This window comes from Erinaceus europaeus, chromosome 10 (assembly GCF_950295315.1).
Source record: "Erinaceus europaeus chromosome 10, mEriEur2.1, whole genome shotgun sequence".
Taxonomy (NCBI): domain Eukaryota; kingdom Metazoa; phylum Chordata; class Mammalia; order Eulipotyphla; family Erinaceidae; genus Erinaceus; species Erinaceus europaeus.
This window is the reverse complement of record NC_080171.1, coordinates 14,300,355-14,327,446: the sequence shown is the minus strand read 5'-3', so window position 1 is coordinate 14,327,446 and position 27,092 is coordinate 14,300,355. Positions and strand designations below refer to the sequence as shown.

General features: G+C 49.3%; 1 protein-coding gene across 2 annotated transcripts in view; it reads left to right on the top strand.

The window, feature by feature from the left end:
• TMOD1 (tropomodulin 1) overlaps positions 1-27,092 on the top strand; it is a 94,615-nt gene that overhangs the window by 49,891 nt on the left and 17,632 nt on the right. For both annotated transcript variants that reach the window (XM_060199144.1, XM_007524120.3), the window contains 5 exons: positions 784-903; positions 13,712-13,801; positions 15,020-15,150; positions 17,079-17,186; positions 20,848-20,991. In XM_060199144.1, coding sequence (XP_060055127.1) covers positions 784-903; positions 13,712-13,801; positions 15,020-15,150; positions 17,079-17,186; positions 20,848-20,991 — 593 coding nt within the window. The remainder of the gene's footprint in view (positions 1-783; positions 904-13,711; positions 13,802-15,019; positions 15,151-17,078; positions 17,187-20,847; positions 20,992-27,092) is intronic.

Below are 27,092 nucleotides of genomic sequence, written 5' to 3'. Positions count from 1 at the left end.
TTTTTTTTTTCCATTTTAGTGGATAGGGCAGAGAGAAATTGAGAGAGGAGGGGGAGATAGAGAGGGAGAAAGACACCTGCAGACCTGCTTCATTGCTCATGAAGCATCTCCCTCAGAAGGTGGGGAGTGGGACTTGAACCCGGATCCTTGCACAGGTCCTTGCACTTAGTAGTATGTGTGCTTAACCTGGTGTGCCACCACCCAGCCCCTGTTATTTTCTTTTTAAAAATGTATTTGATCTTAATGAGAGAGAGAGAAGGAGAGACAGACAGATACCAGAGCACTTCTCAGCTCTAGACTATGGTGGTTCTGGGGAGTGAATCTGGATCTAAGAACCTCAAGCATGAAAGTCTTTCACAGAACCATTATGCTATCTCCCCGGCCCCAGAATTACTGTTTTTTTATTTTTATTTATAAAATTATTGATCATAAGATAAGAGGGGAACAACTCCACACAATTTCCACCACCAAAACTCAATATCCAATCCCCTCCCTTGATAGCTTTCCCATTCTTTATCCCTCTGGGAATATGGACCCAAGATCATTATGGGGTGCAGAAGGTGGGAGGTCTGGCTAGTTACTCTTTTCAAATGTGAAAGGTACCCTGTTGGAGATCTCTCATGTCCATTCATTGGGGGGGAGGTTCACACCCAGACCCCAGAGGGAGATCATCAAGGAAGCCTCAGCATCAGGCTACCCTTAGGGTTCTGGGACCCTGGGCCATAAGCAGAGGCTGCCCCATTGCAGATGCAGGTTCCTGTAATGGTCTCCTTGTGTTTGCAGGAAAAGTCTGGGTTCCTAAGCAGAAGCCAATGGCTCCTGTGCTGGAGAGTGTGACATTAGAGCCGGAACTGGAGGAAGCCTTGGCCAATGCCTCAGATGCAGAGCTCTGCGACATTGCAGGTAAGATATCTAGAGATACACCCCTCGTGTGCTTCAGAAGAGTTTGACCCTCATCTGCAAGGAGCCTTGACATGCTTGTCTCAGCATGAACAACCTCTCTGTTTCTAACAAGGACTCGAGAAGACCAAGAGGTGCCAAGAGAAATCTATGGTGAAAAAAACAAAACAAGGAGAATAGAGACAGTACACCCAAACACATCGTATCATGAAGTCATCTGTTGTTGTTTTTAATGTCTTTATTGGGGGATTAATGCTTTACAGTCAACAGTAAAATACAATAGTCTGTGCGTGTAGAACATTTCCACATAACAATACAACCCCCACCAGGTCCTCCTCTGCCATCCTGTCCCAGGACCTGAACCATCGTCACCCCAGAGTCTTTGACTTTGGTGCCATACACCAACTCCAGTCCAAGTTCTGCTTAGTGTGTTTTCCCTTCTGATCTTGTTTGTCAACTTCTGCCTGTGAGTGAGATCATCCCGTATTCATCTTTCTGTTTCTGACTTATCTCACTTAATATGATTCCTTCAAGCTCCATCCAAGATGGGCTGAAAATGGTGAAATCACCATTTTTAATAGCTAAGTTGTATTCTGTTGTTGGACACCTGAGTTGCTTTCAGGTTTTAGCTATTACAAATTGTGCCACTGTGAACATAGGTGTACACAAATCTTTCTGGATGGGTGTGTTTGGTTCCTTAGGCTATATCCTCAGGAGAGGCATTGTAGGATCCTAGGGTGGCCCACTTCTAGCCGTGAAGCCATCTGTTATCAACATGAGAGTCTCATGCTCAGGCCATGTAGAATCACCCCAGAGGGCTGGTCAGGGCTGCTGGGCTAGCGTGGGGGTGTCCCTTCCTGGGCGTGTACTCTCTGGGTTGGAGAGAACTCAACTGGAGCCAACCTGGGCTGCTACTCACTCAGCGACACGAGGGAGGTGACTCACGAACCAAGCTCGTGGCGGTGGTGAGGCAATGCAATATCTTTATTGATCAGAGAGCCAAGGCTTTTAAAGGGCAGACCCAGAAGTGGCAAGTCGGAAACGGAAATGGCTAGGAAAGGGACAGAAAAAGACAAAAGGGGCTGGAAAGGTAGGAACTTCCTTAGCAACTGTTGTGAGGGTTTTAACTGGTAGGATTAATACTACCCTGCAGGTAGGGCAGGTCTTGAGGGTAGAAAGAAGATAGATCAAAGGAATGGAATGGATGAGGATCTTTCAGGCAAAACAATGATTATGTAGATAGGCCATAGTATCAGGAATGCAGGGGGAGCTGGCTTAATGTTTTAAGGAATGCCAGGCTCCTGGAGGCAGAAAAATACAGGGTGCTTTGTGAGACTCCTCACAATTTCCCGACACAGGGCCTGTCAGCAGCATTGTTATTCGACTTTCTCTAAGCCCCTTAGAAAGAGAGAAGAGAGAAGGGTGGGGGGTAGATAGCATAATGGTTATGCAAAGAGACTGTTGTGCCTGAAGCTCTGAAGTCCCAGGTTCAATCCCCTGCACCACCATAAGCCAGAGTTGGGCAGTGCTCTGGTGTTAAAAAAAAAAAAAAGGAAAAAAAATAAGAAAAAGAAAGAAGAGAGGGACAGACTGAAGGCTGCAGGCCCCTTGGAGCTGGGAGGATGAGAAAGCCAGAGTTGGGCAGTGCTCTGGTGTTAAAAAAAAAAAAAAGAAAGAAAGAAGAGAGGGACAGACTGAAGGCTGCAGGCCCTTGGATCTGGGAGGATGAGAAAGGGCAGGAGCTAAGTCACAGCATTTTGCAGGTCTGCACAGCTCAGATTTTGGGGTTTGGGGGGAGTCCAAGTCTCCTATGTGGACAGTAGCCTCCTTGTTCATAGCTATACCATTGTGGCCTTTTGAAATGGCCTTCCCTCTGTAGCAGGTAACCTGCTAGTCAGAGCCTTTCACTTCTTGTTCTAACATAGTCCCTGTCCCCACTGAATGACAGGACGATAGTCCCTGTCCCCACTGAATGACAGGCCGCAACAGACACCCGAGTGTCCACAGCTATACTGCTCTTTTTATCCTGATGATTTGGGGACCACTCACCGTCACCTGGGTAGTGGGAGGGTGGATGGGTTAGAGAGAGACTTAGAGCAGAGCAGAGGAGCAGCAGGGATAGTTGTGACTATCTGCACGTGAGAGGAAGGGACTCGGGGAGCCAAGGAAGGGTCTAGATTTCTGGCTCCAGAGACTTAAGTGGACACTGGTGCCATTCACAGCAGTGGCTCTCTGGGGCTGCCATAACAAAATACCACAGGCTGGGTGACATAAACAAAAGAAATAGTTTTCTCACTTCTGGAGGTTGGGAGCCCAGGCACCGGCAGGCTTGGTTTCTCTCACCTACAGAGGACATCTTCCTCTGCCCCTTTGTTTACTTGTCCCTTCATGTTGCCTGATGTGGCCCCGCCTGATGTGGCCCAAGTCGCCGCTTGTAAAGCGACTCCCCTGTAGGTGGGAAGCCGGGGGCTCGAACCGGGAGCCTTACGTCGGTCCTTGAGCTTACCGCCACCTGCGCTTAATCCGCTGCACTACTGCCTGACTCCCAATCATCTCTTTTTTTAATATTTATTACTATCATTATTTACTTATTATTTATTATTGGATAGAGACAGAAAAACTGAGAGGAGAGGGGAAGATAGGAAAAGAGACAGACAGACACCTGCAGCCCTTCTTCACCACTCATGAAGCTTTCCTCCTGCAGGTGGGAATCAGGTGCTTGAACCTAGGTCCTTGCACACTGTCATGTGTGTGCTTAACCAAGTGCGCCACCACCTGGCCCCCTTTAATCACCTCTTTATAAAGACCTTTTCTCCAAATAACAAGGACCAGTGCAAGGATTCTGGTTCAAGATTCCTGCTCCCCACCTGCAGGGGGGTCACTTCACAGGTGGTGAAGCAGGTCTGCAGGTGTCTATCTTTCTCTTCTCCTCTCTGTCTTCCCTTTGTCTCTCAACTTCTCTCTGTTCTATCCAACAACAACAACAGCAGTGACAACAATAACAGTAACAACAACAACAGAAGCAACAAAATAGAAAAAAAAATGGCCTCCAGGAGCAGTGGATTCAGCCCCAGCAGTAACCCTGGAGGCAAAATAATAATAATAATAAAGATAAAGATAGGCTTTGTCAGGAGCCACACAAATAGTTCTTGACTTATATTATGCAACTGCATTCCCACCAACCCATTTCTCCGGCAGGAAGAGCTGGAGCCCTCAATTTCTGGCTCGTTTGAGCCCCAAGATGGTGGGTGGGAGACATCAGTGCCCACTGTCCTTGCATTGACTCATGGGACTGTTTTCCCTTAGGCCGCTCTCTGTGACTTTGCTCCCCTCATCAGGCTGTGCGCAAATGGGTTATCAAATGACTCTGCCGTCAGGACCGCCAGGTCCTGTGCCAAAATGGAACGGCAGCAATGTGCTAAGTTCTCTCCTGACCGTCTCCCTGTATCTTGGTTGGCACAGTTCATGATGGTGATCTGCTCACAACACCATCCCCTCCCGAGGCCTGGAAAGGAGAAGGGAGCTGAAACTGACACCCATTTAACTTGCTGACCTTGGTCTGTGAATCCTCCCCTTCAAAGGAGCCAGTGTCCATGGGGAGGGTGGGGCCCAGGCCGTGGAACCTCAGACTCAGCCCCAGGGGGCTGTGGGGATGGTTTTTACGGCCTTGCTGCATTCATTGACCCATTTGACAAATGGAGAAAGTAAGCAGTGTGAGGCTAAATGCCTTGCCCACAGAGCTTGAACCTAGGCAGCTTGATTCTAAGGCCTGCTCACAACAGTTGAACCTGGGTAAGACCCCTGGAGTCAGGATGTGGACCGATGGTGAAGGACAATGACAGCTGTGTGGAGGGTGAGGTGCGGCGACACAGCAACTCGGCGTGACGTGGAACCAGACCCGACAACAACCATGTAAACCAGCATTTCCTCAGTAGGGATTTTTTTTTTTCTTCTTTTATTTGCTAGAAGAGAGAGAAATTGAGAAAGGGGGAGGGCGGAGAGAGAGAGAGAGACCTGCAGCTCTTATGAAGTTTCCCCTGTAGGTGGGGGCCAGGGACTTAAACCAGAGCCCTGGCCCATGGTGATGGGTGCACTCAACTGGGAGCACCACCAACCAGCCCCCTCAGTAGTGATAAAAAAAAAAAAAAAAAGGAGTCGGGCGGTAGCGCAGTGGGTTAAGCACAGGTGGCGCAAAGCACAAGGACTGGCATAAGGATCCCAGTTCGATACCCCGGCTCCCCACCTGCAGGGGAGTCACTTCACAAGCGGTGAAGCAGGTCTGCAGGTGTGTATCTTTCTCTCCCCCTCTCTGTCTTCCCCTCCTCTCTCCATTTCTCTCTGTCCTATCCAACAATGACAACAACAATAATAACTACAACAATAAAACAAGGGCAACAAAAGGGAATAAATAATAAATTTAAAAAATATTTAAAAAAGGCAAGATAACTCACCTGGATAGTGCACCTGCTTTGCCATGAAGGCCGATTAGGACTTGAGCCCAGCCCTCAGAGCACTGGGGGAGCTTTGGTGCTGTGGGGTCTTTCCTTCACTCCTTTGTCTCAGTGTCTCTCTCCCTCCCCTCCCCACCCTCCTTCCCTCTTCCCTCTTTCTCTGAAGTCAGTTGAGGGGGCGGTGGCACACCCAGTTAAGTGTACATATTACCATGCACAAGAACCTGGGTTTGAGTCCCTGCTCCCCACTTGGAAGGCAGGTGCTTCACAACTGGTGAAGAAGGTCTACAGGTCTCTCTCTTTCTCACTCCCTCTCTATCTCCCCTCTCCTCTCAATTTTTCTCTGTCATATCAAATATAATAGAAAGAAAGAAAAGAAGAAGGAATTAAAAAGAAAGAAAGAAAGAAAGAAAGAAAGAAAGAAAGAAAGAAAGAAAGAGAGAAAGAAAGGAAGAAGGAAAACGGCTTCCAAGTGTGGTGGATTTGTATTGCCAGCACCAAGCCATAGTAATAACCCTGGTGGCAATAAAAAATGGAGGGCAGGTAGTGATAAATTTGGTTAAGTGCACATTGTACTATGAGCAAGGATCTGCACAAGGATCCAGGTTCGAGTCCCTGCTTCCCCACTTGCAGGGAGATGCTTCATAAGCAATGAAGTGTGTCTGCAAGTGTCTGTTTTTCTCCCTTCCTCTTATCTCCCCCTCCCTCAATTTCTCTCTGTCATGTCCAATAAAATGGAAAAGATGGCTGCCAGGAGCAGTGGATTCATAGTGTAGACTGAGCCCCAGCAGTAACCCTCAACCCTCGAGGGGAAAAAAAGTCAGTCCAGGGGTCCGGGCAATAGTGCAGCAGGTTGAGCGCACGTGGCTCAAAGCGCAAGGACCAGCAGAAGGATCCCGGTTTCAGTCCTCGGCTCCCCACCTGCAGGGGAGTCGCTTCACAGGTGGTGAAGCAGGTCTGCAGGTGTCTGTCTTTCTCTCCCCCCTCTGTCTTCCCCGCCTCTCTCCATTTCTCTCTGTCCTATCCAACAACAACAATAATAATAACCACTACAACGATAAACAAAAGGAAAAAAAATAGACTATAGGAGCAGTGGATTTATAGTGCAGGCACCAAGCCCCAGCCTCCAATAACCCTGGAGGCAAAAAAAAAAAAAAAAAAGATAATCTCTAAGAAGTTTATTTTAAAAAGAAAAGGTCAGTTCAGCATGGTGAAGCCCTGGTGATGACAAAAACCAAAATAGGGAAAGTGAAGGGCAGAGGGCGCATGGCCAGTTGTGCACATCAGTGCCAGGCTAGCATGAGGGTGTTTCTTCCCGGGCACGTGCTCTCTGGGTTGGAGAGAACTCGACCAGAGCCAACCTGCGCTGCTGCTTACTCAGCGACATGGAAGAGAGACCAGGAACTCGTGGCAGACCAGGAACACAATGCCTTTTATTGATCAGAGACAACACTTTTATATCTTAGAAAACCGGAGGTGGCAAGTTGGAAAAGGTAATGGCTAGGAAAGGGGTGGAGAAAAGGAAAGAGCGGATTAATGGTAGAAACTCCCTTAGCAAAGCACAAGGACCGGCATAAGGATCCCGGTTCGAACCCCGGCTCCCCACCTGCAGGGGAGTCGCTTCACAGGCGGTGAAGCAGGTCTGCAAGTGTCTATCTTTCTCTCCTCTTCTCTGTCTTCCCCTCCTCTCTCCATTTCTCTCTGTCCTATCCAACAATGACAACAACAATAATAATTACAACAATAAAACAACAAGGGCAACAAAAGGGAATAAATAAATAAAATAAATATTTAATAAAAAATTTAAAAAAAGAAACTCCCTTAGCAACTGTTGTGAAGGTTTTAACTGGTGGGATTAATTAATACCCTGAAGGCAGGGTGGGTCTCAAGGTAGAAAGCAGATAGATCAGGCAAAACAGTGATTATGTAAATAGGCCACAGTGTCAGCAATGGAGGATGGAGCAGAGCAGGGGGCTGCTGGCTTAAGGCCTGACACATCAGGAAAGGTTTTGGATGTCACGCCTAGTCATTGACACCTGGGAATCAGGGAGAGTTGGGGGGGGGTGAGAGTGGAGGTTGGGGAAGGGAGATTCAGGTGTTCAGAGGATGGGGCGTAGATGAGAAGCTCTGAGTGGGGGGTCAGGACCCAGGCAAGCCAGAGCCTCACAACTGAGACCAGCTGTCCTCACAGTGGGTCTGGGGGGGGGGGGGGGCCGGGGCTCACAGGCTCTCAGGTCTGCTGCATCAGATCCAAGCTGGGTGACTGCCACCGGACTGTCGTGCAGGTACATTGCTGCACCAGACAGAGGAGCAGCATGTGTGGGTGGGCTGGGGGGAGGCCCGCTCACTCAGGTATGTCACCTGAGCAAGAAGAAGCCCGTCCTTTCCCTGGCAGAGCCCAGGCTGAGCAAACACCTGGGCCAGTGACGCAGGTGGATGAGTGTCTGGAAAAGAAAGGTGGAGTGCAGGGGCCTGGTTTGGTGGGGGGGCGGGAGAGGACGATGAGGGCAGAAACTGAAGCTGAGTTTCAAGAAGAGGAGTAGGGGTGGGCCCAGGGGGCGTGGGAGTCTTGTTTGGGAAGGGGGGCAGGAGCACAGGCTTGGGGCTGTGGGTGAAGCAGCGCCCCCTGCGCAGGTCGATCTGCAGGTACACATGTGGCAGCCTGGCTCTGTGGCCACGGTGGGGACGCTCGGAAGCATCCTGCAGATGTGTCGCCCTGACTCTGGAGGGACGTGGAGAAGGCACGGCCTGGGCACCCTCCTTTGAGCTATTGCTTTTCGTTGGACGCCAGGCACTCACGCACACTTGCTCCTTGAGTCAGCAGACATCACTGAGCTCCTGCTGCATGCTGGGGCTACCCCAAATCAGAGCCACTTTTTATCAAGGTGTGAGGGGACCCAGACTTATCTTTGGAACCCTTCAGGTGGGGCAAGTCCAAGAAGGAATTGAGAGGAGGAAGGGGTCAGAACACACATATAACAGTGCACAAGGATGTGGGTTCAAGCCCCCATGCCCCACCTACAGGAGAGATGCTCTCGAGTGGCGGAGCAGTCCGTGCTGCAGGAGTCTCTCTCTCCCACTCTGGTTTCCCCTTCCATCTTAATTTTTCTCTGCCTCTCCAGCATCAATAAATAAAATAGTTCGAGCCCCCACTCCCTGCAGGGGGACGCTTCACAAGCAGTGAAGCAGGTCTGCAGGTGTCTATCTTTCTCTCGCCCTACCTCCCCCTCCCCTCTCAGTTTCTCTCTGTCCTGTACAATAAAGTGGGGAGTGGGAGGGAGGCAGCCAGGAGCAGTGGATTCGTAGTGCCAGCACCGAGCACTAGCGATAGCCCTGGAGGCAAAATAAATAAGCAAATAAAATATTTTTTAAAAAGGAATTGAGGGTGGGAGACTGACTCACCCATCAGAAGGGCCACCCCCACCCCTGCCCCCTACTGTCCTGTCTTGTCTGTAGGCATAGCCCGAGGAGGGGCAAGGTATCCATCACCCAGGAGCTGCTCTACCGCACCTGCGTGCCACCGAGCCCCACCCCGTGTGCCTCACCTGTCGCTGAGATACAGGGAGATGCCTACCGGCCTGTGCCCAGAGCTAGCACAGCAGCCAGCGGCAGTAGAAGCCGGGATGGGTGCCGCTATCTTTCTGTGTCGTCCTCAGTGCAATTACAAACTGAGTGAACTCTGAGAAGGCAGAGAGAGGAGAGAACTTGATGTTCTTTTGTAGAGTTCAAAAATAGTTTTTTTTCCCCCTAAAGTTTAAGGAAGATCTAGACTTAAAAAAAAAAAAAAGAATTCTCCCAGCACACAGTTCAGCTTTGCCAATATCTACAAAGAAGGAAGCAGCTGGAGATGTTGATGTGCTGTCTCCCAACCCCCACACCCACCCCACACATACTCACTCCTGGGAGGTGGCATGAGCACAGTTCAGCGGGGGTGGGGGGTAGGATTTGGTGGCTTTGCTATGCTGAAGGAAGCCCTGGCTTCAGAGCCACTGGTATTTCATGAATCTCTGGACAGTTAACTTGCCTCTGAGGCCAGGTGCTGGTGCACCCAGTAGAGTACATGTTACAGTGTACAGGACCCATGTTCAAGTCCCCAGTCCCCGATAAGGATAAGGAAGTGGGGAGAAGTGTCACAAGCAATGAAGCAGGCTGTAGGTGTCTCTCTCCCTCTCTGTCTCCCCCTTTCCTTTTAACTTTTCTCTATCTCTGTCCAAAATAAATAAAAGCTGAAAAATATTTTTAAAAGGAAGTTTATATTTAAAAATAATGGCAATCAGGGTGCTGGGTGGTGGCACACCCAGTTAAGTACAAATGTTATCTTGTGCAAGGACCCGGGTTCAAGCCCTCACTCCCCACCTGCAAGGGAGACGCTTCACACGTGGTGAAACAGGTCTGCAGGTATCTCTCTGTCTCTCTCCCACTCCTCAGTTTCTCTTTGTCCTACCGAAGGAAGGGAGGGAGAGGAAGGGAAGGAGGAAAAAAGTCTGCTGGGAGTGATGGATTGGTGTGCTCACACCAAGCCCCAGTGAAAACCCTGCTAGCAAAATAAATAAATAAATGAAATAACTTGTCTTCTTCCTCCCCTTCCCCTTCCCTTCCTCCCTTCTCTCCTTCCTTGCTTGACTTCTTCCTCCCTCCTTCTTTCCCTTTCTTCCTCCCTCTTTCCCTCCCTTGTTCTTAAAACCTTTTTCCTCTCTGGGAATTCTAATTTACTCTAAACTGCTATGGACATACATTACCTCATAGAAATCTGTTACCTGTCCTGAGACTTGTAAGCCAGACTTGGGGTTTCAGAACTTAGAAGTGTGGTACTGCGTTCTAAACTGGTGTGTGGATGACTGTGTGTGTGTGTGTGTGTGTGTGTGTGTGTGGCGTGCGAACTAAACAGAATGAAAAGATAAGAAATTGTGTGGCCGTCAGGTCCTATGTGGAGGTAAGAGAGCAACCATCAAACCATCTCTCCTTTTGACGGGGGAGAAACCTGCAGCCCCAGAGGAGAGTGATCTGGACAAGGTTATGAGGCCCAAGGCACAGACGGGGGACCAGGTCTCTCTCATCCTCTGTCCCTTGCTGTCTGGCCTCCTGATCATTGTAGATGGCTTTCCCACCGCTCCAAGCACTCTGGGCAGCCATGCGGTGTGCATCTTTCCTGGAGCTCTCAGCAAGCCAGCCGCGGAAGGTGGTCCGGCTGCATCTGAGGTGAAAGCCCAGAGGGCTCAGGGAAATGAAATGCAGAGGCCTCTCTCCCTACCAAGTCTCCTTAGTGATGAGCAGGCAGGTCTAATTTTAGCAGAGTGAACTCTCAGAGTGTGAGGAACAGAAGGAGCTGGGAGATGATCTTGGCCTCTGCTACCAGGATCATCCCAGGAGATTAAAAACAAGTCTCCAGAGATCCAGGTCAGTTAGTTGGTCCACGGGAGAGTGTCCATTCTGTCGTAAAGCTCCTGGGTGTTTTTGCATGTGCAGTCAACATGGAGAACTGCTCGCCTCCTTCTCCCCTTCACTGGGCAGAGGAGACGGACACTCAGAGCGTGGGGAGGACTTGTCCAAGGTCATGAGGCAGTTGGGAGCCACAGTCAGGAGTAGAGTCTGAGTCTCTGTACTGTCCATTTAGGATTCTTGTCTAACTGGAAACCACGTCTAATGAAATTACTGGAGGGAAGGAGTTAAGAAGTCAGCAAATATATACCAGATACTGCATTTTGGAAGAGGTGGACAAGAGCGAGGAAAAGAGAAAGTTCTCCCTTGACTTCCAGAGTCTCACAGTCCAGTAAAGAAAGCACACCTGTATCCAGATCTCTCTAGTACCGTGTAACTAATGTGCCATGACAAGGATACCGAGCACTGTGGGAGAAGCGAGGCGAGGAAGGGATCCAAAGGTCCCAGGTTGGATCCCTGTCACCACCATAAACCACAGTTGTGCAGTGGTCTGGTCTCAGTTCAAGGTCTCCCCCACCCCAGCATTACAGAAAAGAGAGAGAGAGAGAGGAGAAGAAGAAGGAGGAGGAGGAGGAGAAGAAGAACCAACTCTCCATATATACTTGTAATTTTTTCCCTATGGTTCATCCTTTCTAAGTCACACCTACACCTATTACTACTTCCAAGTGTCCTTCCTTTTTCTTCTTCTCTCTCTGGGTCCTGATGGAATTGGGTTTCAGAGCCTTCTAGTCATCTTCCATTAACACTTCTCCCCCCTCTGGAAATAGGGACCAAAATTCTTTTGGGGGTACAGAAGGTGGAAGGTCTGGCTTCTGTAATTGCTTCTCCACTGGACATGGGCGTTGACAGGTGGATCCACACCCCCAGCCTGTTTCTATCTTTCCCTAGTGGGGCAGGGCTCTGGAGAGGTAAGGTTCCAGGACACATTGGTGAGGCCGTCTGCCAGAGAAGTCAGGATGGAATCATAGTAGCATCTGCAACTTGGTAGCTGAAAGGCAGTAAGATTTGAAGCAGGACAAAATGCCTGGGAAGACGATGTCAGATTTTTTAGGGCTAGAAAGCTGGATTAGGGCAGAGAGTAGCTCCCAAACGTGACGAAAATATATATACAGCGAACTGTTTACCCCACCTGTCTGATGCAGGGCCCATATCTACTCATATTTAGCATAGGAATATGTGTAACCTCCTAGTCCTCGTGGCTCTAACCTCAAAGTCCATGGTCACAGCTGGAAACATTTAGGCTGCACTCATTTCAGGACCAGTCTTCCTCACGTGGCAGAGTAGGCTGGCCCATAAGAGGGCTTATGATGACATTCCTGATGGAAGTGACCAGTGATGGTGGGAGAGAGGAATGTAGTAGAGTTCTAGGCCCATTGTATCTATGGAGAAATCCTAGGATTCCCTGACTAGGGCCCCTGGTAGTGACCAAAAGGGCACCATGAAGTGAGCCAGTCTCTTGCCCTTTTCCAGCTTTTGCAAGTCCCTTCTTTACCTTATGAGCTTGGACTTTCTCCCAGCGGTTAAAGCGTTGAGTGTCATTTGTTATATCCAAACTGGCATTAGGCCTATGAAGTCTGGCCTCAAGTTGGGGAGGAAATACACCTAGGGTTTTAGTGGAATCGAAGTTAACTCAGAGTTTACTGCATTGCCTTGTTTGATGATTCTAATAAAGGTTGTCGTAGGAACAATAATTGCTCTTTAGTTGATCAAGAAGTATATACATATTTTTGCCAGTATACCCCCTGGCCAGTTGTATATAGTGTTTCTTCTAATGATTATCAAGGGGTAGCAATAATGCTGATGCTGTCAGGAGAGATTAGGACCTATATCTTGTTGATGAATAGTTTTAGAGTGAAAGGAAAGTTTTAAAAAGATTATACAGGGAGTCAGGCGGTAGTGCAGTGGGTTAAGCACAGGTGGTACAAAGCACAAGGACCAGCGTAAGGATCCCGGTTCAAGCCCCCGGCTCTCCACTTGCAGGGGAGTCGCTTCACAGGCGGTGAAGCATGGCTGCAGGTGTCTATCTTTCTCTTCCCCTCTTTGTCTTCCCCTCCTCTCTCCATTTCTCTCTGTCCTATCCAACAATGATGACAACAATAAAAAAAGGGTAACAAAAGGGAATAAGTAAATATTTTTTAAAAAAGAATATACAATTTTGTCTTTAAGTTTCAAAATCATGAGAAAATATATTTATCTTTTGAACAATATCAGTAGAAGATAAAGTAAATCAGAAGATCATCCCAAGGGCTGGCGAAATATCTCACTTGGCTAGTGTACCGTTTTGCCATGTATGAAACCTAGATTAGAACCTGGCCCCCAACACACGGGAGGAAGCTTCAGTCCTGTGGTCTCTCATTCTTTCCATGTGTCTCTTTGTTTCTGCCTCTATGAAAAAATCATCCAGGATTGGTGAAGCCCCCCACAGTGGTGACCAAAAAGACAGATAGAAAAGAAAACTATTCTGAACGTGTCAGGAAGAGAAGACATGGGCGGGGGGGGAAGGAGTTATATCTTACTTTCTTTTGTGTAGTAGGTTGAGTAGATAGTGATGGCAGCGAGTGGAGAGGAGGAGAGGAGGGTGTCTAGGCCTAAGTAATAAATATTTCATTAGACCATTTATGGTGCCTTTTTTAGGTCTTTCTGCTAGGTTGTTGAGCTTATTGTGGCTAAGTCTAATCACGGAGGATCATTAAGCACTTTGACTTTGAGGTATATAGTTCCCCTAACTAAACAAAATATGTTTGAAAAGAAAAGAAACTTGGTAAAATGCTAGGCAGATGTTGCTTGCTATGAGAGCAATATTTGTTGAGAGCAAAACTTTCCAGAGGGGGAGGTGGGATGTCTGTGCCGGGGGTGGGGGAGTGCGGGGGGAGGCTGCATATTTGAGCAGACAGGGTGACGAGCCCTCCCCTGTCCCACAGCTATTCTGGGCATGCACACGCTCATGAGCAACCAGCAGTACTACCAGGCCCTGGGCAGCAGCTCCATCGTGAACAAGGAGGGACTCAACAGTGAGTACATGGCCCCGCCAGTGGGCTTCATGCGCTCCCCCGGCCCCAGAGGACAGCGTGGATATGAGCTGCATTCTCCAGCCTCTTGCCCCCCTGTGCCAACACACACACACACACACACACACACACACACACACACACACACACACACACACACACACACACACACACACACTGGCTTACAGAACAGATTTCCCTCTTCACGTAGTCAGATCTATCCACCTTCCCCTCCTGCCGTCCTGGGCCCATCCCCACATGAGCGGAATTTCCTGCTGTATTTTCCCCTGAACACTTCAGAGATATACTTCAAAATTCATTTTCTGGGGGCCAGGTGGTGGAGTACCTGGTTAAGCACACATAGTACTAAGCACAAGGACCCATGCATGCCAGGATGTAGGTTCGAGCCCCCGGTTCCCCACCTACCTAGTGGGGATGCTTCACAAGCAGTGAAGCAGAAGTTTCTGCAGGTGTTTCTCTGTCTCTCTCCCTCCCTTTCAATTTCCCCCTCCTCTCTCAATTTCTCTGTGTCCTACTATTCATTAAAAAATGGCCAGCGGAGCAGTGGATTTGTAGTTCTGGTACTGAACCCCAGCAATAACCCTGGAGGCAAAAAAAATTCATTTCCTTAATGTCTATGGTAGGAAATGATATCAAACTCTCGTTTAAAAAGTGAATATTCTGTTGTCCCAGCACTGTCCTCTGGAAAGTTCACCCTTTCACCACTGCTTTGGGCCCCCAGTCCTGATCAGAAATGGCCCTGCATCCACACGGAGGGTCTGTCTCTGTTGGAACAGCTTCTGTCCCATGAGTCCCTCATCCTTTCCCCTGTGCTGACCTTGCACCATCTTGAATTGTTCCAAGTTGGAATTTTGGTCCCAAAGAGACATGAGAGCGTCAGAAGAAGAATTCTGTCTCCCTCTGGGAGGCTCACACATGTCTTTCCTTTCCACAGCCTTCATTAGGTTGGAGAATTTAATTTACCTAATTCTTGCAGGAAGTCAAAAATCAGGTCCCCAGACATCCTGGCCACCATTCAGGGCTCCTCACTCCTCCAACTCCTCCTGCGGCCTCTCACATATGCCCTCACATGTCCCTAAACTCAGCCCCCCACTGTCTTTAAGTGTCCTTGTGTTGAGGGCAAGTAGTCCTCCTCTCTTCTTCCTCCCCCTCCTCCTCCTCTCCCACCTCCTACCAGCCGCCTCTTCTCGGTCACTCTAGGTGTGATCAAACCTACACAGTACAAGCCTGTGCCCGACGAAGAACCAAACTCAACAGACGTGGAGGAAACGCTGGAGCGGATCAAGAACAACGACCCAGAACTTGAAGAGGTCAACCTCAACAACATCCGGGTAAAGTGCACTTCCCCTGGGGGTGAGGGGAAGCTGAGGCAGTGCCACCCGGATGCAAGTGGAGCCTAGAGTGGGATTTGCAGAGACAGCAGGGTCCTGTTTGGATTCTGCATCCTACTTGCCTCTGCATCAAGACTGGAGAGCACAGCCTTTCTGAGGGAGGATGGTCCTGGCCAAGCATACCCCACAGGCCTGGTTCCTTTCGGAGCACTGACATCAGGCCCAGACACTCACCAGGGGCCAGCCCAGCCTCCGCTCTGGAATCCTGCCATGTTATTCAAAACACTGAACGGTTCCCTGAGATCAAACTGAGTGCTATGCTCCAGGCTCCACAGGATCCCCGGCACAGAAAAGACCAGTGCCCCCAGGCTCACAAAGTGCCCCAGCCCTGGGGAGGTCCGACCCACTCCGTTACCACGCTGTGGTAGCAGGCACACGTCAAGGCGAATTCTGCAACTCTTGACAGGACACTGCCAGCCCAAATATCCAAAGACACATTCTAAACCTTTAGTCCATATCTCTCCAAACATTATCCACATGGCCACCAAAGGCAGAGGAGGGAAAGACGGACAGGCTGGACAGGGCATTAAGAAGCAAGCCCAGCTGCCTGCCCACCTGTTCTGTCCCAGAGGCCAGTGAGATTAGTTCCGGGAGGGTGCGGGGGTAAGACCAGAAGCTGGCTCCTCGTTCCCCATCTCTTGTTTTCTTTCTCCCCTCTCCACTTTCTTTTCAATGATCGCCAAGCCCACAGCACAATCAGATTGGAAACCTGCACCCACAGTGTTCTCCTGCCCCTGGACTCCCCCTGCTCCGCTCCCACGGGGAGCTAAAGTGACACTGTGAAATGAGAGAGCCGTAAAAGCACAGCCAGCTTCTGTCTCAGGTGCCTCCATCGTCTGCCGTGTGCCTGGTGGGAGACACTGGCGAGTCTCAGAACGCTACAGCCTGGCTCAGAGCCTGGAGGGATGTGGGATCTGTGGTGGGGGGCACAGACAAAAAAAAAAAAAAAAGATTTCACCTCTACTCTTTCAGCTTTCCTTTTGCACCGGAGACACTTGGACTAGATCAGTGGTATTCATCCAAAGAGCTAACAGTGTGTGTGCCAGTGTCCATGTACAGACCCTGAGATTCTGGTTCGGTTTTGTTTTACCAGAGCACTGTTCAGCTCTGGCTTTTAGTAGTGCTAGGAATTGAACCTGGGACCCGGGAGCCTCAGGCATGAGAGGCTCTTTGCATAATGAGAGTCTCTTTGTCTAACTGTTATGATCTTTTCCCCCACCCTTGATCATTGGTCTGGGACAGGCCCAGGCATCAGAGTTCCCCAAGAATTTTTGCTGTGCAGCAGGGCCGAGCCCCTCTAGAACACACGTCTTTGTTGTCTAAGTGCCTTAGTTCAGTTAGGTTTTTCCAGAAACAAGTCTAGAAAGGGAAGAGACTTCTCCAGAGTTGCAGAGCAAGTCAGAAACATGAACTGATCGCCATGGTGGAGGCCAGGTCCCCACCTACCGCTACGCCGCCGTGTTCTGAGTCCTTGATTCTCCTCTGCGTTCTCGGGCTTGACTTCCTCCCCAGCACCACCCACCACAGTCTCCACAAGCACAGAGAGTGTCCCAGGTGACCATGGATGGGACTGCTCTGGTAGAACACAGGGTTTGCGGATGTGAGGCAGTGCTCTGTCCTGCTCTTCCAGGAATGGACACATCATCTTTTAGGGAGAGACTTTTAGTTCCTAACTGGAGTTTGCAGGGAAGATTTCCCCCCACACCTCAGCCATTTGGGGCAAAACCAGAAGCCTGTTCCCACTCGGGGTTATGGTCAGAGACTCGCTTTGCATCGGGCCGCGAGTATGAGAGGATCACTGCCCCTTCTGTCTGCCCAGCCTGCCCTCAGCACAAGCAGCTGGTCACTGCCTGCATTTCTCTCTGCAGAATATCCCCATACCCACCCTCAAGGCGTATGCAGAAGCCCTGAAAGACAACTTGTATGTGAAAAAGTTCAGCATCGTGGGGACACGGAGCAACGACCCAGTGGCATATGTGCGTACCTTTCAGTGGTGGTGGGGGAGAGGTTGGAGACAGAAGGGCTGAGGCCTGTGGGCCTGGTCCTATCAAATGGATGAAGCAGCCTATGTGCTGTGCTGTGCTGTGCTGTGCTGTGGTGAGGGACACTGGGCCTGGAGCCAGGACAGGGTGTGTACAGAATGGCCTTTACACAGGCATCCTCTGTTCTGTATCCAAGCCAACCTCCACAGACGCCCTGACCCACTTCACTGAAGAAGAACCAGGAGTTGCTGAGAGTTCACGCAACTTGCCTTGTACTTAGTTGCACAGCAAGTGAAAGTCGGAGCTGATATTTAAACACAAGTGGCATGGATCTGCCTCTACACAGCACAGCCCTCCTCAACAAGAACCTGCCCCTCCCTGAGCCTCAGTTTTTCTACATTGAAAATTGATCAGTTTTACTTATTTTTACCCATGTCTGAAAAACATTGCTACTTGGGTGCTGGGTTTGATGCGCCCGGTTGAGCACACGTGTTATTATGTTCAAAGATCCAGGTTCCAACCCCTGGCTCCCACCTGCAGGGGGAAGCTTCACAAGTGGTGAAACTGTGCCACAGGTGTCTTCTCCCTCCCTTGTCCTCATTTTTCTGTTTCTATTTAAAAAAGGAAAAAATGGCCACTGGGATTGGAGGAGTGGTCATGTAGGCACTTGAGCCCCAGTGATAACCCTAGTGAAAAAAATAAAGCTAATTGAATTAATTTGTACCTGTAATAAAGTAGCCATCAGTCCCTTAAGAAAAAAATGTGTGTGGGGGGGGCAGGTGGTATACCAAGCTAAGTGCACATAGTACTAAGTGCAAGGACTCGCACGAGGATCTGGGTTCGAGCCCCCGGCTACCAAATGCAGGGTGGATGCTTCACAAGCAGTGAAACAGTTCTGCAGGTAGCTATATTTCTCTGTTCTTCTGTCACTCCCCTTCACCTCTCAGTTCCTCTCTATCCTTTATGATAAAATGGAAAACATGGCCGCCAGGAGCAGTGGATGTGCAGTGCCAGCACCTAACCCCAGCGATAACCCCAGAGGCACTAGTAATAATAAAAGCCAGCATACTTATAAAGAGTCTCTCTGCCCAGCGCAGAATCAGACTCTGGGAACAGCCTGTGACCCAGCCTGTCCCAGCTCTCACTCTCGTGAATGTCACAGTCCACTGGTCCATGCCAGGCAGCCGAAGGAGAACAGTAGAGTGTGATCACGACCGTACTCGTGGGCGGAGAACGGGGGTAGGGGCTGGTCACTTAGTCGAGGTGGAGTCAGTCAGGAACATGCACACAGCAGGTCGCTGAGGTCTCACTTGGGGTCGTATTAAATGGACAGATGGCTCTGGGAAGAACTGATACCTTGACAGAAATGTTGAGTCTTCTTAGCACTGATCATGGAGTGGCTCATACTGACTCACTTCTTCAACTTCACACCCCATAGTTTTGTAGGTTTTGTCCATCTGTGTCTGATACCTGCTTTGCTAACTGTCTTATCTTGACCATTCCATTTGGGTGATGGTGGTTGTGGGGGGGGGGGAGGTAATGTAAATGGGATTGTGGACTTAATTTCAAATTTCACTTGTAAACAGACCATTTTGTTTATACTTGTTTTTTTTTTCTTTTTTCTTTTTTTTTTTTCCCTCCAGGGTTATTGCTGGGCTCGGTGCCTGCACCATGAATCCACCGCTCCTGGAGGCCATTTTTCCCCTTTTTGTTGCCCTAGTTGTTGCAGCCTCGTTGCAGTTATTATTGCCATTGTTGACGTTGCTTTGTTGTTGGATAGGACAGAGAGAAATGGAGAGAGGAGGGAAAGACAGAGAGAGAGGGGGAGAGAAAGATAGACACCTGCAGATCTGCTTCACCGCCCGTGAAGCGATTCCCCTGCAGGTGGGGAGCCAGGGGCTCGAACTGGGATCCTTACGCCGGTCCCTGCGCTTTGCGCCACGTGCACTTAACCCACTGCGCCACCGCCCGACCCCCAAGTTTTTTTTTCTTTTAATGAGAGAGAACCAGAGCATCATTCCAGCATATTCAGTGTCAAAGGTTGAACTTGGGACCTTATTTATACACATCTACTGGTTATGCTGTACCACTGAGCGATCCCTCAGCTACTAGAAAGGCAAAAAAAAAAAAAAAAAAAAGTCCTATCTCCTCCCTCAGGAGACACAGAGAAAATAGTCATGCCATGAAGAACACACTGAAAGGAGGCATCTTAAGGAGAGTGATGGTTGTAGGGGGCTGAGCCTTGCTTAGGATTTTATCTGTCAGTCCTGGTGGGAAGGAAATTGCTGGCTAGATGATCATTTCAGACAGCCAGTGCCCACGGGTCCCATCCATCCATCCTAGGCCTGTCGGCTGCTGGTGTCTCCTTTCCTCCCTGACACCTTGTTTCCACCAAGTGCTAATTACTTCATTCCCCTCAGAGGCTCTGATTGTTATCCACACCCCCTGGCTGAGTTTCTCCCAAACGTTGCTGGGGCCACCTGAGCTCCTCTCCTCCCCTTCATCTGTCCTGTCTCTTGCCCAGTGAGCTGGTTTTCTAGGCTTCCCTCTCTGCTGCCCAGAAAAGGATGGAATTCTAGCGGGGGAGACAGATGGAGACTATATGGGGAGACTGGAACTCCACTAGTCACTAAGTGGATGCTGTGTGCTGAGCATGGTGTAGGCACTGAGAAATGAAGCAGCTGTGCTTTCAGACCTGAGAAAAGAGACTCTAGAGGCTGGGTGGTGGTGCACCCAGTTGAGCACACGTAAAACCATGTGCAAGGACCTGGGTTCAAGCCCAAGGTCCCCACCTACAGGACGGAAGCTTTATGAGCTGTGAAGCAGTGCTACAGATGTCTCTCTCTCACCCTTTCTTCCCTCTTGGTTTCTGTCTGTTCTACCAAAGAAAAGAAAAGAGAATCTATTGGAATAGGTAACATCACTATAAAGAGCAATTTAAATAGGAAGTTCCATGGGTGAGGTTGTAGCATTAGTATTATTATTTTCAGGGTTTTTGCTGGGGCTTCATGCCTGCAGGATCATCACTCTGAGTGAAAGTGGGTGAGAGACAGAAGGAAAGGGAAAGAAACAGAGAGAGGAGAGGTTCCACATCATTGCTCCTCCACTTGTAAAGCTTCCTGGTGCAGGTGCTCCCTGGTGGTGGCCAGGGACTCAGACAATTTCCTAGACCCTATAGCTAATTTAAAAAAATATATTTATTTATTCCTTTTTGATGCCCTTGTTGTTTTATTGTTATTGTTGTTATTGATGTCGTCGTTGTTGGATAGGACAGAGAGAAATGGAGAGAGGAGGGGAAGACAGAGGGGGAGAGAAAGACACCTGCAGACCTGCTTCACCGCTTGTGAAGTGACGCCCCTGCAGGTGGGGAGCCGGGGGCTCAAACCGGGATCCTTATGCGTCACCTGTGCTTACTCAGCTCGCTGCACTACCACCCGACTCCCCTATAGCTAATTTTTATGAGATTCAAGATGTCAGCATAGGGATGTCAGCAAAAGCTCTTAGACAGAGGGGATTATGAATGAGCTCCAGGGTTATTGCTGGGCCCTGCAGGTGGGGACTGGGGGCTCGAACCTGGGTCCTTGTGCACTGTAACATGTGCGCTCAACCAGGTGCGCCACCACCCGGCCCTCATTTTCTTTGTCTGTGGTTCAAGGCCCTTGCTGAGATGCTCAAGGTGAACACGGTGTTGAAGACGCTGAACGTGGAATCCAACTTCATGTCTGGAGCGGGGATTCTGCGCCTGGTGGAAGCTCTCCCACACAACACTTCTCTAATGGAGCTGAAAATCGATAACCAGGTAAGCTGGACGGGAGGGCCCCGGTGCTCTGTGTCCTTGACCGTGGCGGTCACTGCTCTGCGCTTTCCCACGTGCTTCTGCTTCTAAAGCTCCAGAGCCCAGCTTACAGGGCCCACAGGCCATTCAGTCCGTTCCCTCCCTTCTTCATCACTGCCACCTACTGCTTTTCCAGTTTCTGCCGGTGTCCCCCGAGTGAGGGGAAACTCCGTTCCCTGAACACCCGTCTTTCTTTGTCCTCTCTATATTTTTATTTATGTATTATTGGCTAGAGACAGAGAGAAATCGAGAGAGAAAGAAGGAGAGAGACAAGAGAGACACGTGCAGCCCCTGCTTCACCACTTGTGAAGCTTCCCCCCTGCAGATGGAAACCACGGACTTGAACCTGGGTTCTTGTACACTGTAATGTGTGCAGTCAACCAGGTGCACCACCACCTGCCCTGCCCCAGCCCCTATAATTTATTTATTTATTTATTTGCAAGAAAACCAGAGCATCACTCTGGCTCATGTGATGCTGGGGATCAAACTGAGGACCTCGTGTTTGAGTGTTTAATGTTTCATGCAATATGCATCTCCCGGGTGCCACCCCTTCCTTTCTTAGCAGGACTGTCCTTCCTAGCATCCAGTATAGACGGGCTCCTTATACATCCTGCTCGTTGGGTTCAATTCTGTTCTCTCTTGCTTTGTTTATTTATTTATTTATTTATTTTTACCCGAGCACTGCTCGGTTCTATTTTATGGTGTTTCCAGGGATTGAACCTAGGACTTTAGAACCATACAATAGTCTCACCCTCACCCCTTAATAAGCTTGGCATCTTTCTCCAGGCTCGCTTTCCAGTCATCCTCCACTCTTATGCTTCTTTTTTTATAAAAAGGAAACACTGACAAAAACCGTAGGATAAGAGGGGCACAACTCCACACAGCTCCCACCACCAGACCTCCATATCCCATCCCCTCCCCTGATAGCTTTCCTAGTCTTTATCCCTCTGGGAGCACGGACCCAAGATCATTGTGGGATGCAGAAGGTGGAAGGTCTGGCTTCTGTAATTGCTTCCCCACTGAACATGGGTGTTGACAGGTCAATCCACACTCCCACACTCTATGGGTTTTTAAGTCTCATTACCATTGAGATTATTCTCTGAGAAAAAATTTAATTTATATTCATCCTTATGGGGTTACCATTTCTCAATGGCTTCTATAGTTCAGACATTTCTCTCTCTCTCTTTTTCTTAAATTACCTTTCTTTCTTTCTTTTTTTTTTTTTTTCCTCCAGGGTTATTGCTGGGCTCAGTGCCTACACCATGAATCCACCGCTCCTGGAGGCCATTTTTTCCCCCTTTTTGTTGCCCTTGTTGTTGTAGCCTCGTTTTGGTCATCATTACTACCATTGTTGATGCTGTTTGTTGTTGGATAGGACAGAGAGAAATGGAGAGAGGAGGGGAAGACAGAGGGGGAGAGAAAGACAGACACCTGCAGACCTGCTTCACCGCCTGTGAAGCGACTCCCCTGCAGGTGAGGAGCCAGGGGCTCGAACCGGGATCCTTCTGCCGGTCCTTGCGCTTTGCGCCATGTACGCTTAACCCACTGCGCCACCGCCCGACCCCCCAGACATTTCTCTTTAAGATAACCTTTTCAATTCTGACTTTATAGGATGATGCTAGGAACGCTATTTTATTTGTAAAATATCTGTTACATGTTTTGAGTGTCTTGCCTCTACTGTGGGATGGGTGCTATGGTTTGTACTTCTGACCTTTGAACTCTATGATCAGTAATTCTGCAGGATGTAGGCATTATCAGATTTGGTTTGCAGAAGAGAAGGCAACGGAGGGAGGCTAAAGATAAGCCAATTTTTCAGAATCACCAAGCTGACACTTTTGAAAAGAGAATGTGAATCCAGAACTCTCTGACTCTCATAGCCCAGCATGTTGTCTCCAGTGTTAAAATGCTCTCTTCCTTACTGGGAGGGAAATTGGTTATCCCTTTATCCTGCATGAAACATTTCATGAGAAAAATAAAATCAGAAGGAAGCAGCAAATTGCAAACTGGTTATTCTTGAATAACATTATATATCTTTTATTGCAAAAAAAAAAAAAAAGAAAAGGTGTACAAAAAAGCAAAGACTTGAGTGTACAGCTTCGCAAATAGTAGCAGGCATGATAAAGAACAGGAAAGCTATCAGGGGAGGGGTGGGATACGGCATTCTGGTGGTGGGAATTGTGTGGAATTGTACCCCTCTTATCTTATGATCTTGTCAATATTTCCATTTTATAAATAGTTTTTAATAGGCTACATTAAGGTTGGGGGCAGGTGGTGGTACACCTGGTTGAGTGCACACATTGCAATGCCCAAGGACCCGGGCTCAAGCCCCCAATCCCCACCTGCTGGGGGGAAGCTTCACAAGTGGTGAAGCAGTGCTGCAGGTATCTCTCTGTCTCTCTTCCTTCCTCTCCCCCTTCCTCTCACTGTCTGCCGGTCTCTATTCAATAAATAAGTAAAAGAGGTAGTCAGGCGGTAGCGCAGGGAGTTGAGCGCAAGGACCGGCATAAGGGTCCCAGTTTGAGCCCCCAGCTCCCCACCTGCAGGGGAGTCACTTCACAAGCAGTGAAGCAGGTCTGCAGGTGTCTTTCTCTCCCCCTCTGTCTTCCCCTCCTCTCTCCATTTCTCTCTGTCCTATCCAATAAGGACGACATCAATAACAACAACAATAGTAACTACTACAATAAAACAACAAGGGCAAAGGAGGGAATAAATAAATATCTAAAAAATAAATTAATGAATTAACAAGTAAAAGATAATAAAGAATTTTTAGAAAGATTTATTAAGGCTACGACATTGTGACCTGTCCAGGTCAAGAACTCAAACATCGCCAGCCTCCAGAAGTCTTTGGACAGTTGCTTCCCAGTCCCTTCAAACCCTTTCATAGTTTATTTCAGACTTACTTTTGTGCCTCTCTGCCTTTGCTCGGGCCTTTTTTCTCTTGTCAGTTCAGTGTCCTCCCTTGCCCCATCCCACCTCTGCCTGGAGAACTCCTCCTCACCCTGCCAGTTCCCTGAGGCCTCCTCCCCATGTGGTGTTCTCAAACCAGCTTGAAGCCTCTTGCCAGAACTGATCAGACGCATCTTTTCTCAGTACTCTCCCAGAGAAGTACAGTGACACCTTGCAAAACATCCCAAGTGGCTGTGTTTACACTGGGAATTTGCAAGCTTCACACACACACACACACACACACACACACACATTTTTTTTTTTTTTTAATATCCTGCCAGCAACTGTGAATCCCTTCAGAGAGACAGAGCTAGGTGCTCGAGAGAGACAGAGCTAGGTGCTCCTTCCCTGGGTCTCCTGACACCTCGGCCTCCCCTCTCAGAAGCTGGAGCTGTGTCTGAGTCACCTCCGTAGTGCTCAGCTTCGGATTTAGTCCTGCAGTGGTGCTTGGTAAGCAGGACTGCTCTTGTTTGTACACATTGGTCACTCAACAGTGAAGTGGCAGGAGGCGAAATCCAACAACGCTCTGCCCTCCAAGCCTTGATAACGGAATTTTGCAGCTACAGCCATACCACCCTGAACACGCCCAGTCTCGTCTGGAATTTTGCTTCCCCTCAAATGGCGCTCTGATAAGTCACATACAAAGGGCTCTGGCCAGGGGGTGGTGCATCTGCTACCATGCACGAGGACCCAGGTTTGAGTTCCCAGTCTGTCCCCACCAGCAAGAGGAAAGCTTCACTAGCAGTGAAGCAAGTCTGTAGGTGTCTCCCTCTCTCAGTTTCTCTCTGCTCTATCAAATAAAACAAATGAAGTTTAAAAAAGAGGGAAAAGGACCCTGGCACGTGGTGCAGTGAATAAAGGACTCTCAAGCTCGTGATCCTGAATTTAACCCCCAGAACCCCATGTGCTCTAGTTTCTTCTCATTAACAAATAAATACATCGTTTAAAAAAATGGGGGGAGTCGGGTGGTAGCTCAGCGGGTTAAGTGCATGTGGCACATAGCGCAAGGACCGGCATAAGGATCCATGTTCGAGACCCGGGCTCCCCACCTGCAGGGGAGATGATTCACAGGCAGTGAAGCAGGTCTGCAGGTGTCTATCTTTCTCTCCCCCTCTCTGTCTTCCTCTCCTCTCTCCATTTCTCTCTGTCCTATCCAACAACAACAGCATCAATAACAACAACAATAAAAATGGGCAACAAATGGGAAAATAAATAAATATTTATAAAAATTATTAAAAAAGAGGAGTCCAGGTCACGCAGCTGATTGAGTGTACATATTACCACATGCAGGGACCCAGGTTTAAGCCCCTGGTCCCCCGCCCCCCCCCCCACGCAGTGGAGAAGCTTCACGAGCTGTGAACCAGTGCTGCAGGTGTCTTTTTTCTCTCTTCCTATCCCTCCCTGTCTTCCCTTCCCGTCAGCTTCTCTCTGTTCTATCAAAAGTAATAAATAAGTTGTTGTCTTTAAAAAGAGGAAGAGGCCACATGATTCAGCAGTGACTGTTGTGTGGATTTGTTGCACTGGGTTCTTTGCTTCTCTGACACGTGGCCTTGCTGCTGTATCACCCACTCCCAGCCCTGCCCCCTGTGCTTTCTGCCATCCCTGGCCCTGTTTTACTGGAGTCAGAAGGGGCAGAGCAAAGGGAACAAAGGCTTGCAGCAGGCTTGGCAACTGTCGTGGGCCCGTCTCTGGGACTGGCTACTCACATGACCCTAAGCTAAGCCCGGAAGCAAGTAGGGATGTCCCCAATATCAGCTGAGACCTGGATCCCAGGACAGCCTGTCTGCCATCGTGACCCTGAGGGCTGCCTGCCTTCCTGCTCACTGCCGACTCTCAACGCCAGAGCTGGAGCCGGTGCCAACCACCATCCTCTCTCTCACTGACATCTGGCGAGAGAATGTTTGCTTCCCTATGCTTCGTTTAAGTGGCAGAGAGCTGGACCCAGGTCCCTCTCTGTGACTTCAAAGTCCATGAACCAGGCCTGTCTGGGTTCTTGAACCCTACTGTAGCTTCTTCGTGGGCATGAACACTGATTACCGCCAGACCACCCTCATCCCAGATGCCTCTTTCAGTTCATTTTTTTTTTTTTGCCTCCAGGATTATTTCTGGGGCTCAGTGCCAGCCAGCACCACGAATCCACTATTCCTGGAGACCATTTTTCCCCCTTTTGTTGCCCTTGTTGTTGTAGCCTTTTTGTGGTTATTATTGTTATTGTTGATGTCGTTCATTGTTGGATAGGACAGAGAGAAATGGAGAGAGGAGGGGAAGACAGAGAGGGGGAGAGAAAGACAGACACCTGCAGACCTGCTTCACCTCCTGTGAAACGACTCCCCTGCAGGTGGGGAGCCGGGGTCTCGAACCGGGATCCTTAACGCTGGTCCTTGCGCTTTGCACCACATGCGCATAACCCGCTGCACTACCGCCCGACCCCCTGTTTCAGTTCATTTTATGAGTGTAGTCCTCTGGCGTGTGATCGGGATCTGTCCTGTCTGTCTGGATTTCCACACTGGGTGGGAAGACAGATTAGTGCAGTGATGGCCATCTAAGCAGGAGCTCCAGCAAGCCACAGACAGCGGGTCCTATGGGCCATTGTAGGAATCAGTTTAGTCAGGAGCAGGCATCAGGGACGGCTTCTTGGAAGTCCGGCAGGTGGGGAAAGAGCTTCAGAGCCTGGGAGCAGTGTGGAGCTCTAACAGCTCACCTGAGAGTGACCTGTGGGAAGTGCTCCTATGTGCCTGCAGCCCAGATGCAGTGTATGGCTGGGGAGGGGAGCTGGGGGCAGCGGCTCTGTTGGCCCAGGCTCTGGGGAAGAGCACCCGCTGCCCCTCACTGCATTTCAAGAGACGTAGTAGGCATGGCCAGCTGCTCTCTGGGTGCCCCCAGCCAGAGGGTGTGGCTAAGAGGAGGTGGTGAGTGGCGTTTGATTGATTCCTTATTCTCAGAGCCTTCTCCTCAGCACTTGTGTCTGTAACCTGTGTCAGTGAGTCTCTGTCCTCTTTTTTTCCCTTATACGGCCAGAGAACAGGACTTGGGGAATTCTACCCAGCGTGACAAGGAACTTCACAGGCTGGCTTAAGACACACATTTGAGAACCAGGACTCAGAAACTGTTTGTTTACT